The following is a 20,596-nucleotide window of genomic DNA, read 5'->3' on the forward strand; positions in this document are numbered from 1 at the left end:
CTTTTCTAGGACTTTGATATTGACGGCCTATCCTTAGAACAGGTCAGCCGTATCAGACTGATTGGGGGGGGGGAGCGCTGACTACTGACACCCCTCCAATCTGTAGAATAGATTAATGACACTAGGGCCTTCCATTGGGCATCCTGTACCATGCACTGCACTGTACATATGTTAGCGACTCTGCCTGGTACTGCTGCTATGCCTCAATGAAGAGAAGGGGACTGAGCTGCAATACCTGGGACAGCCACTACGTCAACAGGCACAGCGGAGACAGACCTCAGTCAGCTGATTGGGGGGCGTTGGGAGTCAATCCGCTCGCAATCTAAGGCTACTTTCACACTTGCGTTCAGAGCGGGTCCGTCTGGTGTCTGCACAGATGGATCCGCTCCTATAATGCAGACGTATGGATCCGTTCAGAACGGATCCATCTGCATTATAGTTTAGAAAAAATTCTAAGTGTGAAAGTAGTTCAGACGGATCCGTCCAGACTTTACATTGAAAGTCAATGGGGGACGGATCTGTTTGAAAATTGAGCCATATTGTGTCAACTTCAAACGGATCCGTCCCCATTGACTTACATTGTAAGTCTGGACGGATCCGTTTGCCTCCGCACGGCCAGGCGGACACCCGAACGCTGCAAGCTGCGTTCGGGTGTCCGCTTGCTGAGCGGAGCGGAGGCTGAACGCTGCCAGACTGATGCATTCTGAGCGGATCCGCATCCACTCAGAATGGGGCATTGGGGCAGTACGGATGCGTTCGGGGCCGCTTGTGAGCCCCTTCAAACGGAGCTCACAAGCGGAGCCCCGAACGCAGGTGTGAAAGTAGCCTAATATTGATGGCCTGTCCTAAGGATCTAGAATACGTCTTCAGTGTGGTTGTCTGGACCCGGCCCTGCACTGTGTTGGCTTCTAGTCCCGGTTAGGCTGTATCCTGGCCTGCTAATCTCACTGTGTATTAAGCAGTATACGTCCGTAAACCTGTTAGTATTTACCATTAAGGATTGTAGCGAGGGCTGGGATTAGAGCCGGGCCTTTTCTGCGTTGGTTTATAAGCATGGAGGACCCTTGAGAGCTGGAGAAAGCTATTTGAGCTGCCTTCTGGCATTTGTTTGGCTCCCTGCCCAGATAGCATTCCCCTTATACCGCACCGCAGTCTGGTGATTGCTCCTGAGGGCTGCAGAAGGTGCAACTCAACCTTTTATCAGACAACAAAAGCATTATGTAGCGGTGGACCGCATGATTCTGCTCATGACGTGGGGATGATCTTTTTATTTATTTTTTCTACTATTTTAGTCATTTTGATACCGTTGCGCAACTTTGTTCTATGTGTTCATTTGTAAATCGATGCAAAATTACCGACATTCAGTATCACATAAGCACTAACCTATTCCTCTTCGCTGTACAGTTCATCTGATAATCTGAATTCTCTGTCCCAAAACACATACACATTAGTTCTCCGAGGAAAACCACACAAACACAGGCAGAAGGTATAAACTCCATGCAGATGTTGTCCTTGGTTGGAACTGAACCCAGAACCAGAGGCCGCAGTACAGTTTTTCCGGAAGAATAAAAGCACCCATCTTAGCATTTTTGAGGAGTATTTGCAACCACAGAGGAGTACGAAATAAGACTCTCGGCAGCTTTTTCTTTTATTTTTTTTTCCTTGGCTGTTGATGTTACCGTAAGAAGGCTTCCTTTTTGCAGGGAGAATTGTATTTTTATTGACACACTTATAAAGTGATGCCAAATATGTATAGTTTCATATGTGTGTGTATTTGTGTGTGTGTGGTGTTTTTTTTTTTTTTTTTTTTTTTTTTATACTACTTTTGCACAATAGCTGCACATTTAGGCCTCTTTCACACAAGCGAGTTTTCCGGGCCGGTGCAATGCGTGAGGTGAATGCATAGCACCCGCACTGAATCCTGACTCATTCATTTCAATTGGTCTGTGTACATGAGCGTTTTTTTTTCACCCATCAGTTCTGCGTTGGGTGAAAAACGCAGCATGTTCTACAGTCAGGTCCATAAATATTGGGACATCAACACAATTCTAAAATTTTTTGCTCTATACACCACCACAATGGATTTGAAATGAAACGAACAAGATGTACTCTAACTGCAGACTTTCAGCTTTAATTTGAGGGTATTTAAATCCAAATCAGGTGAACGATGTAGGAATTACAACAGTTTGCATATGTGCCTCCCACTTGTTAAGGGGCCAAAAGTAATCGGACAATTGGCTTCTCAGCTGTTCCATGGCCAGGTGTGTGTTATTCCCTCATTATCCCAATTACAATGAGGTGATAAAAGGTCCAGAGTTCATTTCCAGTCTGCTATTTGCATTTGGAATCTGTTGCTGTCAACTCTCAAGATGAGATCCAAAGAGCTGTCACTATCAGTGAAGCAAGCCATCATTAGGCTAAAAAAACACAACAAACCCATCAGAGAGATAGCAAAAACATTAGGTGTGGCCAAAACAACTGTTTGGAACATCCTTAAAAAGACGGAACGCATCGGTGAGCTCAGCAACACCAAAAGACCCGGAAGACCACGGAGAACAACTGTGGTGGATGACTGAAGAAAACACCCTTCACAACAGTTGGCCAGATCAAGAACACTCTCCAGGAGGTAGGTGTATGTGTGTCAAAGTCAGCAATCAGGAGAAGACTTCACCAGAGTGAATACAGAGGGTTCACCACAAGATGTAAACCATTGGTGAGCCTCAAAAACAGGAAGGCCAGATTAGAGTTTGTCAAATGACATCTAAAAAAGCCTTCACAGTTCTGGTACAACATCCTAGGGACAGATGAGACCAAGATCAACTTGTACCAGAGTGATGGGAAGAGAAGAGTATGGAGAAGGCAAGGAACTGCTCATGATCCTAAGCATACCACCTCATCAGTGATGCATGGTGGTGGTAGTGTCATGGCGTGGGCATGTATGGCTGCCAATGGAACTGGTTCTCTTGTATTTATTGATGATGTGACTGCTGACAAAAGCAGCAGGATGAATTCTGAAGTGTTTCGAGCAATATTATCTGCTCATATTAGGCCAAATGCTTTAGAACTCATTGGACGGCACTTCACAGTGCAGATGGACAATGACCCAAAGCATACTGCAAAAGCAACCAAAAAGTTTTTTTAAGGGAAAGAAGTGGAATGTTCTGCAATGGCCAAATCAATCACCAGACCTGAATCCGATTGAGCATGCATTTCACTTGCTGAAGACAAAACTGAAGGGAAAATGCCCCAAGAACAAGCAGGAACTGAAGACAGTTGCAGTAGAGGCCTGGCAGAGCATCACCAGGGATGAAACCCAGTGTCTGGTGATTTCTATGCGTTCCAGACTTTAGGCTGTAATTGACTGCAAAGGATTTGCAACCAAGAATTAAAAAGTGAAAGTTTGATTTATGATTATTATTGTCCCATTACTTTTGGTCCCTTTACAAGTAGGAGGCACATATGCAAACTGTTGTAATTCCTACACCGTTCACCTGATTTGGATGTAGATCCCCTCAAATTAAAGCTGACAGTCTGCAGTTAAAGCACATCTTGTTTGTTTTATTTCAAATCCATTGTGGTGGTGTATAGAGCCAAAAATGTTAGAATTGTGTCGATGTCCCAATCTTTATGGACCTGACTGTATATTCAGCGTTTTTCACGCAGTCCTGGCCCCATAGAAGTGAATGAGGATTCAGTGAAAAACGCATCGCAAGTGCGGATACAATGCGTTTTTCACTAATGGTTGCTAGGAGATGTTGTTTGTAAACCTTCCGTTTTTTTTATCACGCGTGTGAAAAACGCATCAAAACTCATTGCACCCGCGCGGAAAAAACTGAACTTGTTTGCAAAATGATGCGAGTTTCACTGAACGCATCCGGATCCAATCCGTTACGCTCGTGTGAAAGAGGCTGTAACGTATTTTGCCACTTTCCAAGAGCCAGAACTCATTTATTTTTGTGCTCATGTAGTCGTATATGGCTCGTTTTTTGTGGGGTTAGATGTAGTTTTCATTGGTACCATTTTTTGGGGTTCATGAGGCTAGGGCTACTTTTACACCTGCGTTCGGTGCGGATCAGTCTGGTATCTGCACAGACGGATCCGCACCTATAATGCAAACGCTTGTATCCGTTCAGAACAGATCCTTTTGCTTTATTCTTTTTAAAAAAAAAGTCTAAGTCAAAATGGATCCGTCCTGACTTACATTTAAAGTCAATGAGGGACGGATCCGTTTACAACTGCACCATATTGTGTCAGTGAAAACGGATCCGTCCCCATTGACTTACATTGTAAGTCAGGACGGATCCGTTTGGCTCTGCATCGCCAGGCGGACACCAAAACGCTGCAAGCAGCGTTTTGGTGTCCGCATCCAGAGCGGAATGGAGACTGAACGGAACCAAACTGATGCATTCTGAACGGATCCTTATCCATTCAGAATGCATTGGGGCTGAACTGATCCGTTTTGGGCCTCTTGTGTGATCCCTGAAACGGATCTCGCAAACGGAATTCAAGACGCCAGTGTGAAAGTAGCCTTACAGATTAACTTTTATTTTATTTTTTTTGTTCGTTTTGGAGCGGAGGTGAATAGGAAAAAACTTTATTTTTTTTTCTTGTTCATGGAACGTTTTAGATAGCTGCTTATGCGGCAAACACAGTGTGATATCATGTATGCGAATGTGTTATTTATTTATTTATTTTTTAACCACTTTTACAAAATAAAACCACTTATCGGGAAAAAAGTGGTTTTCCTTCCTTCTTTTTTTTTTTTTTTTTTTTTAAACATTAGTGAGCATTGCTCTTATAATGCAGTGGCATACATATTATAGCCTATCACTATACCGGGCAGTCTATTAGGCTGTGGCACAGGCTAAGGGCTCATGCATATGGCTGTTGCCCAGCAGTGTCTGTATTGCGGCCTGCAACCAGCGGTTTTGCAATATAAGGGCATTGGCCATTTGAGCACTGCATCACAGATGTGGACCCATTCACTTGAACCGCAGTTTACCGTCTGCAGCACTGGCCCAGCACAGACCCTATTTTTCTGTCCGCATCCATTCCACAATTGTGCGGATTAGACGTGGACCCATTCATTTTAATGGGGCCGTTCTGCAACCCCACAAAAAAGATAGAACATGTCCTATACTTATCACTTTTTTATAAAAAAAATTTATGTTGTCTTTGCGTCTAACCTGTATGTTGTATGGACGCGGCTCTTCACTGTGGATCTACAATTATTTCTTCTTTTTTTCCCCCAGGGACATAGAGCCGGAGACTCAAAAAGAGGAACATTTGATGGAAGAAAAGAAAAAGAAAAAGCAGGAAGAAAAGAAGAAGAAGGAAGGTGCCCAGAAAAAGGTCAGGGTTCACTTCTTTTCGACCATTGTATTTGGCACGATTTCCCTCTAATTTAAAACACCACTTTCCGATGGTAGAACCTGCCAGGAACCTATGGGAAACGGACTGTTCATAGTGGTGGGAGGGAGGCAATTAGCAGCGAAGTGCCCATTGTCTGCCCTCTCCAACTTGTCCCAAGGAGTCTGTCTCGTGCACTCACCTTCGCTTCAGTCTCTCTTCTCTTGTGCTGTCTTTTTAGTTGTGCTCACTCTTTTCCCACAGTTTCTCTTGTGATCTTTTTATTTATTTTTCCCCTCTTGTCTTGTCTCTCTTGTGCTTTTCCCCCTCACTTGTGCTCTTTCTTTCTAGTCACTCTCTTGTGCTTTCTTTTCCCTCAATTACTCTCTTTCTCATAGGGAACTCTCCTTTCTTTTGTTTTCAGTGTTTCCCCTCAGTTGTGCTCTTTCCAATCTGTCTCTCACTTTCTTTTCCCTTAGTTGCTCTCTTGCTGTCTCTTTCCAATCAGTTGTGCTCTTTCTTTCCAGTCTCCCTCTCCTTTTCTGTTTTCCCCTAAGTCTCTCTCGTCCTTGCTCTTTCTTTTAGTTGTGCCTTCTCTTCCCCCTTAGTGTCTCTCTCTTCTCTCTCTTGCTCTTTTATGCTTTTCTTTTTCTTCTGCCTCCTGTATAGTTCTCTCTAATGTGTTCTCTCTCTCGTCTCCTGTATCGTTTTACCCTCTCGTGCTGTCCTATGCTCTCTTTATGTCTGTGTTGTTTTTTTTTTTTTTTTTTTTTCTTCTGTCTCGTCTTTTTCGTCTTTTCTCCCATGTTCTCTCATTCTGCCTTGTCATTTTCTCTCTCGCTTTTTCCCATTGTGGTTTTTGCCCTTTAATTAAACACTTTTTCTTTCTTTCTGTTTCAGGCTGCTGAACAAAAAACCAAAGGTTAGTGCTCCTCTGTCTGTTGCAGCATTCACATCCATGTCTTGTGAGCTCCCTAGCTGCTGCGTTTCAATCTTGCAGCCTGCCTGTCTGACACTGCTGAGAGTGGGGTCCCTGCCCTCATTGAAATTCCGTGCCAGTACGCGGATGGTGAGGGAGCCTGCAGCCTTCATGCTTGTGTGGCTGCCATTTTCTGCTGTATCAAGCCATCCATCTTCCTACCCGGTTCACTCACAGTGAACTTCAGCCCTGTGTTTACCAGGGGCTTACATGCAGAGCATCTGTCTCCATCTACAGGAACCATCGGCTGAAACATTAAAGAGATTGTGCTTAGTTCTTATGTTATCCCCTATCCACTGGACGGGGATAACTTGCTGATTGCTGGGGGTCAAACCACTGGGACCTCCACCGATCACGAGAAAGGGGGTCTCGTTCCCCTGATCTGAGGGAGCAGCAGGTCATGAATGCGCACTGCCACTCCATTCATTCTCTATGCAGCACTCAGCGATCCCATAGAGAATGAATGGAGCAGCAGGGCGCATGCACTACCTGCTGCTCCATCAGATCAGTGGAACGAGACCCCCTTTCTCGTGATTGGTGGGGGTCCCAGTGGACAGACCCCCAGAAAACAGCTAGTTCTCCCTATCCAGTGGATAGGGGATAACTTAAAACCTTGACACAACCTCTTTAATGTCTGTAGTCACCTCCTCATCCCTGCACTTTTGCTTATGTTGGAAACAAATTTATTTGCTTAATATGCATATTACAATCAAAATGATTCTATCCGTTTTTGTTGTTTTTTTAATCTGAGGGGGTCATTTATTAAGACCGTTTTTTTTTTTAGACTCCGATCTTAATAAAGCACTGCAATGGTTGTGGATCCGCCGCAGTTATGAACAGCCGCAGGCCTCTCCATAACGTCGACGGATCCTCCACCACTTCCTAGCTGTCTTACACTTAGACCCTTTTCCACGCCTAAAACAGGCGTAGAAAATGGTAAATGAGACAGAACTGACGGCCTGCCCCCTTACCCACCTATGCCACTGTTTTTAGACCTGGCGTGAGCAGGGAGAAGTCGTAAATTGCAGCGCAAAAGACCTTTTGCGCTGCAATCTGCCTCAGAAATATGCCTACTTTAGGCGTATTTCTGTTTAATAAATGACCCCTTCAGTGTTTATTTCAGCGGTGTAGATATTTCACAGGAGAATGCAATGAAAGATGTGTTTTCCGTGTACTATAAAGCTGTTAATAAGACTCAGAAATGCATGCTTGGTCTCAGGCCCTCTTGCATAGGTCTGCTTTTCATTTTATCTTGACGATGAAGATGGAATCTGCTTCACATGCATGCCTATGTGCGCTCCCCTGATCTTGGCCACCAGAGAAGACTGCGCTTTTTGCTATAGTGTGCAAGCACGGCCACCACTGCTGGATTGTAGGGTGGTCATAATCCCTGGGAATGACGCACCAATGTAAGAAGTCCCCCACCCAGTGCATGTGGCTCCCTGTACTTGGACTTGGAATGCTATTTTACCTCTCAGATCTTTTGTTTTACTCCTCCAGTCGTTGCAATGAAGGGTCACTTTTACACTACTGATGTGTTCGAGACATTACATTGATTTTAGGCAGACTGCTCCGAAATGTGATGTTTGTTCCTTGTCAGGTGATTTCTGCTGCTCCATCTGAGATCAGGATATGACCGAGGGAGAGAAGCTCGGCCCTGGGATGTGTAGGTTTATATGATTTGGCGCAGAGTAAATCCTGCCAGGAGTCCTAGGAGAGACAGTGGGAGTCCTGATCTCTAGTGTTAAAGGGGTTGTGGATATTGTTATTACCCATATTGCCTCCTTTGCTGGCTGTATTCATTTTTTCATCACATTATACACTGCTCATATCCAGGGGTTACAACCACCCTGCAATCTAGTAGTGGCGGTCATGCTTGCACGCTACAGAAAAAAACCGCTGGCCTCTGATGGCCGGGACCGTGGGAGCGCACATAGGCTGGTGCTTTTTTTTTTCTGCAAGCACGACCACTGCTGCTGGATTCAAGGGTGTTCATAACCCCTGGAAACGAGCAGTGTATAATGTGATGGAAAAATGAATCCAGCCAGCCCCTTTAAGAGAGTCTTCAGTATGTTAATGGGGGGTGCACAAAAGTAAAATGAATCCAAAACTCATACGCTAATCTGTAGTGTTGTATGCTGGATTTTACATGTTAATACTAGACTTTTTTGTTCCATTTAGTAAATTGCAGTAATGTGATGGCTTCTGTTCTCTTCTGTGCCATCCGATAGCTGTAATGGAAACATGGCGCCCTTCTCTGATTATTTCCATGGTGACAGATCCTTGCCGCAGAAGGTCAGCTCTCCGTCTGCCAACCTTGGGTTTTTTCTCTGAAAAGCTTGACCCGGAATAACATATGAGCTCATTTTCTTAGGTAGTTTTATATGCCTTTTCACTTTTGTTAGAGGTTCACTACATCCATCCACACAAGCACCCCCTAAACACCATCATTTCAGTATATCCTATTTACCCAAAGTCCGTTCACGTGACTCTGCGCAGTTGATTTTCAGAGCTTCCTGTGATGTTCCCCAGTTCAGCCTGTTCTCCTGCAAGTTGATCCAGAGGAAGACAAAAAACCTGAAGTAGAAGACCATTTTCCTTATTTGGGGGGGGGGGGAAATTCCTTCCCGACTCCAATCAGGCAATCAGATTGATCAATGACCCTTCTCCAGAAATGGTGCAGAAGGACAGAGGGACGTCGCTCCAAAGGGGAGGCTAGACCAAATGGAGGGGCTCAGTGATCTCCTGTGCACGTGCAGGCAAATAAAGTTTGGTTTTTGCGCTGGCGGGAAGGGCGACACAGTGAAACAAGGGAAGTATAGTAAGAACCCACAGCCGGCTGCTGTAGCCAGAAGTGTCTCCTGTAAGCAGCCATGTAGCTGTGGATTCTGAAAAGTCTAAATTATAGGCAAGGTATCTTAAATAGCTGGGGAGACCATTTTTATACAATGTATATGTATCCTCAAACCCCTTTCAATACACAGACATGCTCCCTTATGGCAAGGAACAACGCCAGCTGATGTCACGGTGGGGAGTGGGGGAAACTCCCCACCGTATGATAATGGAAATGCGGGGAAGCAACGTGGCCAGGATGCTGGGATAAGGGAGCAGGTCACCTCCTAAAGCGTCCCTAATCCTCGCCGTAACCCCTCACCGTATGAGCGGACCTGGATAGTAGGATGGCTCATACCCAGAATACCTAGGACCTTTAGTCGCCCTGATAATCCCTCACATAGGAGCAGGGGAGAAACGACCTGTTCTTCCAAGACACAGATGAACACGAGTCTCAACTGGCCTAGTTGCAAAGAAAAGCCAAGTGGAACGGCAGGTAAGTATCCAGTGGTGGGGATAACCACTGAACCAAGAACCCAAGAAGGCATGGTGACTTACGTGCCGCAGCTACGTGATGGCACAACAGAAGACCACACCAAGGTGAACTGGAACCCATGCAAACGTACTGACATCCGAACACCATACCGGACTCACTGACACACAGGAACCAGCACTCCAGCAACAGCTCACTGACTAGACTTTTGGTTCACCCCTCCGGGAAACCATGGAGCCCCCTTCCGGAGGTACGACTTGCATACATGCCAGACATGTAACAACAACAAGATGAGAAACCACACCTTGAACATAAACCCACACCAAACAACCACACAGGTAAGCTAGGAGAACATGGAGGATAGAATGGGAAGACATCACTGGAGACATCGATGTCCCACTAGGTGGCCCTCACACTGGAAGAAGGAACATCCAGAAAAAGAGCATAACTCCAGCGCACACCAAGGCTGGAGTACAACTGACTCCTGACCTTAAGCCACAGGTATAAGAAGCACCTAGTAACCACACCCAGCAAGGTAGTTAACCCCTCCAGCACCAAACAGGGGAGGAATCAGGAGAAGGGGAGAAAGGCACATACAAGCAGACATAAATGCGTTGCCCCTGGGAACCGACATGCACGGCAACGTGTCACATGCACAACACCGAGGCCATGACAGCTGACCTCTGGCACTGGCTTATCTCCTTTGGGTTCAAAAGAATCAGGCATTTGGAAATCCAGCATGCTGACCCAGACAATTTCCTAATGTGTTTGGCCAGCTTCAGAATCCCTATCATAGTCCTATCATTTTAAAGGGTCGGTCTAAAAAAAATAATAAAAATGTATTAATTTTACCGTATAATACTTAATTTCCACTATGCCCATGCTGTAGGGGTGTTAAAGTCGTAGGGATACTTTTGTAATCAGCTTATTAGCGAGCCCTTCTAAAAAGGTAAACTATTCTTTTAAAGGCCATCTGTCAGCAGATTTATACCTATGACACTGGCTGATCTGTTACATGTGCACTTGGCAGCTGAAGGCATCTGTGTTGGTCCCGAGTTCATATGTACCCGCATTAGTGAGAAAAAGGATGTTTTATTATATGCTAATGAGTCTCTAGGAGCAACGGGGGCGTAGCTATTACACCTAGAGGCTCAGCTCTCTCTGCAACTGCCCCACCCTCTGCACTTTGATAGGGCCAGGCAGTGTAAATGTCGTCATGCCTGGTCCTGTCAATGACAGAGATTGCAGAGAGCTGATTGGTTGCTCTAAGCCACAAGCCCAGTACTGATATCCATGGCCGTAATTTCCTATATATTGGTGGTAATAATAGGCGCTGTTAGGTAGATGGAGTCAGAATGTAGTTACAGAGGGACAGCGAAGCCTGTAGGAGAAGTAATAACTGTTACTCAGCATCATGTGTGCCCTCCTTTTTAATTAATTTCCTTTAACCGTGGTCCTAACGAAGTGTGATGGACTGGGAGCGGCATTTCATTAGTAGAATTCAATTTGGCGCGGTGGCCGCACCAGATATTCCTGCAGAAGATGACCCCTCTCCCCGCCGTTCCTCATTGGCAACGCGCAGTAAGTTAATTTAGCTTTGCTTTCGCCGAGACGCTTGTGAGTAGCGGCTTAGAGGTTTCCATAGTGACGGGCTGACGAACGAGAGCCGTCATGCAAGGCAGCAAATGCTGGAGCATAGCTGAGCGCACGGAGGGGACGCCCGTCACTCCACAAACACTGACAGATGGGGCTTGTTTGTCAGACGTCTGTATGCCAGGCCGCACTGCCTGTCGTGAACCTTTCAATGAGATTCATAGGGCACCTGATCTGATGCCTGCCCATGATCTGCGCCTATTTGTTACCAAAAATCTATTCTTCTTATGATATGATGTGGGATTTGTAGTTTATCTCTAACATCTTGATGTTTAAGTAAGTCTGCTAGGAATGTCTATATTCTGGCGGGCTGTGGATTGTATTACATGGACGCCTACACATACATGTAGCCTATTCCCCTTGTATAACACTTAAATTGTATGTGTGTGTAATGTGTATATGCAATAATTTTTTTTTTGGCAGCGTTTTAAGGGGATTAAGAAATCTCTTGTGTATAGTCTCTTTAAAGGGCATCTGTCAGCAGTTTTGTACTTATGACACTGGCTGACCAGTTACGTGTGCACTTGGCAGTTGATGACATCTGTGTTGGTTCCATGTACATATGCGCCCGCATTACTGAGAAAAATTATGTTTTAATATATGCAAATAAGCCTCTAGGAGCAATGGGGGCGTTGCCGTTACACCTAGAGGCTCAGCTCTCTCTGCTGCACCCTCTGCACCTTGATTGGCAGCACCAGGCTGTATAAACATCATCATGTCTGTCCCTGCCAATCAAAGTGCAGAGAGCGTGGCAGTTGTAGAGAGAGCTGAGTCTCTAGCTGTAACAGCAACTCCCCCGTCGCTCCTAGAGTCTCATTTGCATATAATAAAACATTATTTTCTCAGCAATGCGGGCACATATGAACACGGGACCAACACAGATGTCTTCAGCTGCCAAGTGCACATGTAACGGGTCAGCCAGTTTCATAGGTACAAAACTGCTGACAGATGCCCTTTAAAGGGGTTGTGAGCGTTCAGAGCCGAACCCGGACATACCTCCATTTTCACCCTGGCAGCCCCCCTGACTTGAGCATTGGAGCAGTTCATGCTCCGATGCTCTCCTTTGCCCTGCTCTAAGTCGCGCAGGGCAAAGGCATTTTCAAGAGTTCCGGTGACGTACCGGGCTCTTCATGGGGCTGCCAGGAAGCCCAGTGATGTCACCGGCACTGATGGGCGGGCTTTAGCGCTGCCCTAGCCATTAAAATGGCTAGGGCAGCGCTAAAGCATGCCCATCAGAGCTGGTGACATCACCGAACACACTGCCGGGCGGAAGTTTATGCCCAGCAGTGTGGTGTTGTAAACAAAAGAACCCATGTCCTGCGCGATCTAGCGCAGGCAAGGGAGCGCATCTGAGCATGAGATGCTCCGATGCCAACATCAGGACGGCTGCCTGGGTGAAAATAAGGGTATGTCCGGGTTCAGCTCTGAACCCGGACAACCCCTTTAAGGACTCCCATACACATGCAGAGTTGAGGCCAAAAATCCTAAAGTGAGGAGGACTGAGAGATTCTATTTTTATTTTTTTATTTACATCAGGTTTTGGCTTCAAAAACGACATCAAGGTACGGCCACACACAGCAAAGCGCATCAGATTTTCCACAGCAGAATTTTAAGATTCCAGCAGGACCTTAGACGCCTCACTCCTACCAATATAATCTCCCTCCTGATGGATGTGAAGCGTATATATATGATTCTACCTTAGACCCTCCGGTTAGTGCCCCTGTGTCAGTAGATGTAGAGGGTATAGCATGGAACCAATAGCAGACTCCAGTACTGTAAAGAATGGAATATTGTCTATACATTGAGCCCTTAGCGGATGGCTCAGCCGTTCATATGTAATCAGAGTCCGTGCCATTACTGCGTCTCTTGAGCAACCTCAGCGTTTCCGTGTTTTGACCATCGCAAAATCATTGTGATGGTCTTGTCACAACCCCCTGAGCAGTGAAATTTTTGGGCTGTGGTCATCCTACATGGCCAGAACATGCATTTTCTATGAAGGTCTGTTATCACAGACGCTCTGCACATCTTATCCGGTAGCGTTAGTACAAGTCACGGCGATGGTGACTGAATATCCCCAGATACAGGGATTCATGGAGCACCACTGCCTCTCGGTGGCTATCTGCATTACATCAGCTCCAAAATTGCATTGGTTTAGGACAGGCTGAAAATAATTTCTAGAAACTAGTGGTGGGTATCTGGCCATGTCTCATGCGGGCCATCCCCTCTCCAGTGTGGGAGACAGTGACTAAACACTACGCCCGTGATTCTTAAGTGTCTTAATATTTCTTACATAACCGAAACCCCATGGGTATGTTTACACGAACATACCCTCGTCCACCTACAAAATTCACAGCGTATTACTTTTTTTTTTGCACATTTTTAATGTAATTTTTCAACGCTTTACTTGAATACAAAACTGAATTTTCAGCTTATGGTTTTTATTGTTGAGCGAACTTGTGGTTTCAAGTTCGGCGTGCAAGGTTAAGGTTATCTAAGAATTCCGTTATGGATTCCGCTGCCATAACATAACCATAATTTGTGGTCCGTGGTAGCGGAATCCGTAACGGAATTTTTAGATAACCTGAACCTTGTACCCCGAACTTGAAACCACAAGTTCACTCAACACTGCGCCTGCGCGAGTTTTCTGGCCGCAGACAGGAAGAAGGACGGGGCATTTCTAGAAGGTAGACTATGACGTGGGGAGGGGGCGGAACAGTTTGCCGGGGCTGTGGGAGGTTATTTGATGATCAGGGGGCACTGCAGGGGGGCGTCACTGGGCACCGGAGAGGAAAAAAAAACGCCCCTCTGGGCACCTTGGACCCTCATTAGCATATCATAAAAAGCGCTTTTATATCAAAAGGACAAAACGAAATAAAGTACAAAGAAGACTGCTGGAAATAAGGTACTTTAGTGAACATAGCGATGGTGACAGCTTAAAATGCTAAAAGTAGGTGACAGATTCCCTTTAAATCTGTTAATAATTTGACAGTGATCATTTTTGTAAATATATTTGATTAACAAATTCCCACCATTTAAGATAAAATTCTTCCCCACTTACCTCATTGTTATCATTCGGTCTCCCCTGGTTACACGGCCACCGATCTTCTCCGGAATCCCGGTGGCCGCGCTTGCGCAGAAGACTCCTTCTTTTCTCCGGGCCGCTCGCTATCCTGAACGGCGGCGTGCGCGATGGTGACTTCTTCCTGGCCAGAATAGTATAGAGCCGCGAACGCGCTCCGGCTGTGTACTATACTGGACAGGAATAAGTCACCATGGCGGATGCGCGGCGGCGTGCGCGTTCAGTCCAGCGTGCGGCCCGGCCGGGAGAAGACTTTAAGCAAGATGAAGCCCGCCCCCAGCCAGAATCCAGGAAGTGAACGGCGCGCTGGCAGCAGGTAAGTATGAAAAGGCGAAGTGGGATAAGCCCTTTAATGATTCCATTTCATTTCAATGGGAGATTCAGGACTGTTTCTGCGCCAAGATGGGGCGTGCTGCTTCATTTTATTTCATTTTATTTTATTTATTTATTTTTGTAGGGAAAAAAGCAAATGCTGCTTCCCACTGAAATGAATGGGAGGTGTTTTTGGCAGCTGATTTTGAGGCAGAAACGCTCCAAAAGCACAGCCAAAAAAAAAGTCTGTGTGAATGGGTCCTAAGACTTTTGATTACTAATATGTACTATAGTCCGCAAATACTGTGTTGCCTGCACATCAAAGGGGAGCTGTGCTCAGAGCAGTGTCGCAGACCCCTTCGTTCTAGTGTTCCTGGGGCCCCAGGGCACATACATCCCAGTAATTTCATCTTGGCGAATATTGAACCTTCTCTTTATGTAACAAACTAGAAATTAATGGGTAAAAATAATCTGTACATATGTAGATGGTTACCTTGAGCAAAAAACAGTTCTAAGTTTCAGGCAGCGGCCTTCATTCATTTTCAGACCCCCCCCATGTTCAGGTTACAACTTCCCTCTGTCATACACTGTGCATGTGTGGTCTGCGTGCTTGGATGCTTTCTCTCCTCTCCTCCTGCTGCTGTCTCTGACATGAGAGAGAAGGGAGAGCAGAGATAACTGACATAGCCAGGAGTAAAGCTCTGACCGAATTCATGTCAGATTCAGCAGCACCGACAACTAGATGGAGGACTTGCACACACTCTGCGTAGAGGGGGAATTATTTAGAAAGCTGCTTGATTTTGCATTACAATAAAATAGTGCAAGATTTCCATAGCCTTTAATGATAAACGTAAGCCATATATAATCTTGATCACTCTTTGCTACTACAGAATTCTTGCAGCGTTTTGAGTGGAAGTTATCTAATAGGCGGGAGTGGGTTTAACCTCCTGTGAGTCCTATTACAGACAGAGCAGTGGTGGAGACTCTATGTGCCGCTCGTCTCAGGATTGTGAGGACGCTAAATGGCAGATCAACGATTTATTTTTTTGATTTTTCTTGAAAAAATGTTTTTTTTATTTTTTTGCAATATTTGACAAAATTGAGTCAAAGGAGAGGAGGAGATTAAGGGGAATCCAGCTATTCCCCACTTTTACCTGGGGTACAGGTGTGATAGACTCCCGACACTTAAGCTGTAATTTTAATGTTTTATACACTCTTCAGCAGTGCAGGGGTCGCCCATCCTCAGGACAGGTCATCATTATCTGAGCGGTGGGGGTCCAACTCGAGCACCCCTGCAGGTCAGCTGTTGGAGGGGGCCGCGGCCTCTTCCTTGGCCTATGATGTCATGTCTGTCGGTCCCATGACCTATGTACAGCTCAGTAGTGAATGGGGCTACAAAGCACAGCCACTATACAATTACAGCGCTGTGCTTGATTTACTAGACATAGTAACATAGTACATAAGGCCGAAAAAAGACATTTGTCCATCCATTTCGGCCTGTTATCCTGCAAGTTGATCCAGAGGAAGGGAAAAAAAAATTCCTTCCCGACCCATCAGGCAATCAGACTAACTCCCTGGATCAACGACCCCTCTCTAGTAGCCATAGCCTGTAATATTATTACACTCCAGAAATCCATCCAGGCCCCTCTTGAACTCTTTTTTTATTGTACTCACCATCACCACCTCCTCAGGCAGAGAGTTCCATAGTCTCACTGCTCTTACCGTAAAGAATCCTCTTCTATGTTTGTGTACAAACCTTCTCTCCTCCAGACGCCGAGGATGTCCCCTCGTCACAGTCACAGTCTTGGGGATAAATAGATGATGGGAGAGATCTCTGTACTGACCCCTGATATATTTATATATAGTAATTAGATCTGCTATGAAGGTTATAGCACTGTGGACCCTTCCAACAGCTGATCAGTGGGGGTGTCGGTAGTCGGGCCCCCACCGATCAGATATTGACGACCCGTCCTGAGGAAACGCCATTCATATTTAATTCTATTCTTTCTAAATGGGGAAAGTGGAGGGCCAGCCACGATAGGATAGGATAACAGATGAATCTGCCCAGAAGCTGGACCTAATCCTATCGTGCTCGTTCTCCATACAGTGCACTTCATACTACAGGTCCTCGCGTATTGCATCCTTCATCAATCACATAAGGCCTTGGGACCCAGGAATGCAAAGCATTTTCAGCTTTTAGAGGGTGAATGACTGAGTGCGTGCCTGTAATACAGAGACCGGAGGTGGCTCATTGCATGGCGGCAGCTATTTACAGGTTGGCTTGTAATGAGTTTTATTGTTGACTTTCTTTAAAAATGTGTGACCATCAACCCAAACCTACGTAAAAGGGCAGTAACTGGAAAATGGGAATACCTCATGCCAAAAAAAGTGTGCTTTTTAATTAATAAAGCCATCGATACCGGCTCTGTGTGTGTGTGGGAATTCATGTTCTAGTGCCGATGGAGCGACTCTTGGTATAATAGAGCGTTGGCGGTTTCAGGAATCCTGCAACCCCTCCTGACTTGTCTGTTTTAGTGTCTACATTACATTACATTCCCCATGTAATAACAATTCTGGAACATCTTTTCATATAACTCCGTTCCTCTGTAATATCCGTTCCTCTGTTATTTCTAGTAGAATTTTATGAATGAATCGGCACCTAGCTATTACCAGTAGGTGCTGTGTCCTTGCACCGTCTGTCACTGGCAGCATCATTAGACAGTTTTACATCTGGTGATTGATTCGTAAACTTCTGATTTGAAATAATAGAGGAATAATGCTACTTAGAGTCAAGAGTAGATGCTCGAGAACAGTCCTTTTACTTTTTATTTATTTTCCACACTTACATAACGCTACTATATTCCGCAGCGCTTTAACTGTCCCCAATGAGGCTCACAATCTAAGTTCCCTATCAATATGTCTTTGCAGTGTGGGAGGAAAACTAAGAACCCGGAGGAAACCCACACAAACACGGGGAAAACATACAAACTCCATGCAGATGTTGTCCTTAGTCTTTGAACCCAGGACCCCAGCTCTGCAAGGCACCAGTGCGAACCACTGACCCACTGTGCTGTCCATTTAGAGGGGTTATCCCATGATAAATGTAAAAAATGAAAATCGGACGTCATAGTAAATGACAATCTCTTTTTAACAAAGCTAGAACCAGCCCTGTACCTCACATGGATCCAGAGATCTCCCCACTCATTGCTCTGCTAAATTTGTATCAAGCTGGCTGCTTAGGGGGCGTGTCCTTTTTCTTCTGCAGATAAGGAGGCGTGTCCATGCTCTCCCTATCACAGCTCAGAAGGCAGTTGAAGGATGAAACTGAGCATGTGCGTCCACCGCAGTGAGACGGACAAAGAAATAGGAAATAGAACAAACAGCAGGTGGCGATAGATTAAAGTGAATAATTCGGTGGCTATACTGAAGCAGTTACAAAAGTATTCAGATCCAGGTGCTGGTTTGAAAACTGCAGAATATTTTTCGTAGGACAACCCCTTTAATGTGGAATACAATTATTTACTAAAATAGACATTGTCAAGAGAGGTGATGGGTCCTCTTTAACCACCTCCGGACCGCTGTACGCACAGACGCGTCCTGAAGGTGGTTGATTCATTCCTCCTGGACGCGCCGGCGCGTCCTCTCGCGAGACGCGAGATTTCCTGTGAACGCGCGCACACAGGCGCGCGCGCTCACAGGAACGGAAGGTAAGAGAGTTGATCTCCAGCCTGCCAGCGGCGATCGTTCGCTGGCAGGCTGGAGATGTGTTTTTTTTAACCCCTAACAGGTATATTAGACGCTGTTTTGATAACAGCGTCTAATATACCTGCTACCTGGTCCTCTGGTGGTCCCCTTTGTTTGGATCGACCACCAGAGGACACAGGTAGCTCAGTAAAGTCCCACCAAGCACCACTACACTACACTACACCCCCCCCCCCCCCCGTCACTTATTAACCCCTTATTAGCCCCTGATCACCCCTAATCACCCCTGATCACCCCATATAGACTCCCTGATCACCCCCCTGTCATTGATTACCCCCCTGTCATTGATCAACCCCCTGTAAAGCTCCATTCAGATGTCCGCATGATTTTTACGGATCCACTGATAGATGGATCGGATCCGCAAAACGCATCCGGACGTCTGAATGAAGCCTTACACGGGCATGATCAATGACTGTGGGGATCACCCCATATAGACTCCCTGATCACCCCCCTGTCATTGATCACCCCCCTGTCATTGATTACCCCCCTGTAAAGCTCCATTCAGACGTCCGCATGATTTTTACGGATCCACTGATAGATGGATCGGATCCGCAAAACGCATCCGGACGTCTGAATGAAGCCTTACAGGGGCATGATCAATGACTGTGGTGATCACCCCATATAGACTCCCTGATCACCCCCCTGTAAAGCTCCATTCAGATGTCCGCATGATTTTTACGGATCCACTGATAGATGGATCGGATCCGCAAAACGCATCCGGACGTCTGAATGAAGCCTTACAGGGGCATGATCAATGACTGTGGTTATCACCCCATATAGACTCCCTGATCACCCCCGTCATTGATTACCCCCCTGTCATTGATTACCCCCCTGTAAAGCTCCATTCAGACGTCCGCATGATTTTTACGGATCCACTGATAGATGGATCGGATCCGCAAAACGCATCCGGACGTCTGAATGAAGCCTTACAGGGGCATGATCAATGACTGTGGTGATCACCCCATATAGACTCCCTGATCACCCCCCTGTAAAGCTCCATTCAGATGTCCGCATGATTTTTACGGATCCACTGATAGATGGATCGGATCCGCAAAACGCATCCGGACGTCTGAATGAAGCCTTACAGGGGCATGATCAATGACTGTGGTTATCACCCCATATAGACTCCCAGATCACCCCCCTGTCATTGATTACCCCCCTGTCATTGATTACCCCCCTGTAAAGCTCCATTCAGACGTCCGCATGATTTTTACGGATCCACTGATAGATGGATCGGATCCGCAAAACGCATCCGGACGTCTGAATGAAGCACTACAGGGGCATGATCAATGACTGTGGTGATCACCCCATATAGACTCCCTGATCACCCCCCTGTCATTGATTACCCCCCTGTAAAGCTCCATTCAGACGTCCGCATGATTTTTACGGATCCACTGATAGATGGATCGGATCCGCAAAACGCATCCGGACGTCTGAATGAAGCCTTACAGGGGCATGATCAATGACTGTGGTGATCACCCCATATAGACTCCCTGATCACCCCCCTGTCATTGATTACCCCCCTGTCATTGATCACCCCCCTGTAAAGCTCCATTCAGACGTCCGCATGATTTTTACGGATCCACTGATAGATGGATCGGATCCGCAAAACGCATCCGGACGTCTGAATGAAGCCTTACACGGGCATGATCAATGACTGTGGGGATCACCCCATATAGACTCCCTGATCACCCCCCTGTCATTGATCACCACCCCTGTCATTGATCACCCCCCTGTCATTGATCAACCCCCCTGTCATTGATCAACCCCCCTGTCATTGATCAACCCCCCTGTCATTGATCAACCCCCCTGTCATTGATCACCCCCCTGTCATTGATCACCCCCCTGTAAGGCTCCATTCAGACATTTTTTTGGCCCAAGTTAGCGGAATTATTATTTTTTTTTCTTACAAAGTCTCATATTCCACTAACTTGTGACAAAAAATTAAATCTCACATGAACTCACCATACCCCTCACGGAATCCAAATGCGAAAATTTTTTTAGACATTTATATTCCAGACTTCTTCTCACGCTTTAGGGCCCCTAGAATGCCAGGGCAGTATAAATACCCCACATGTGACCCCATTTCGGAAAGAAGACACCCCCAGGTATTCCGTGAGGGGCATATTGAGTCCAT

The 20,596-nt window shown here is 46.0% G+C and overlaps 1 protein-coding gene across 6 annotated transcripts in view; it reads left to right on the plus strand.

Moving 5' to 3' along the window:
• Positions 1 to 20,596, plus strand: part of TNRC6C (trinucleotide repeat containing adaptor 6C) — a 128,602-nt gene that overhangs the window by 20,808 nt on the left and 87,198 nt on the right. For all 6 annotated transcript variants that reach the window (XM_040437876.1, XM_040437879.1, XM_040437881.1 and 3 more), the window contains exons 2-3: positions 5,253 to 5,352; positions 6,250 to 6,271. In XM_040437876.1, the coding sequence (XP_040293810.1) occupies positions 5,290 to 5,352; positions 6,250 to 6,271 (85 nt within the window). In that variant the 5' untranslated portion in view covers positions 5,253 to 5,289. The remainder of the gene's footprint in view (positions 1 to 5,252; positions 5,353 to 6,249; positions 6,272 to 20,596) is intronic.

The sequence above is a fragment of the Bufo bufo genome, chromosome 6 (genome assembly GCF_905171765.1).
Source record: "Bufo bufo chromosome 6, aBufBuf1.1, whole genome shotgun sequence".
NCBI classification, from domain to species: Eukaryota; Metazoa; Chordata; class Amphibia; order Anura; family Bufonidae; genus Bufo; species Bufo bufo.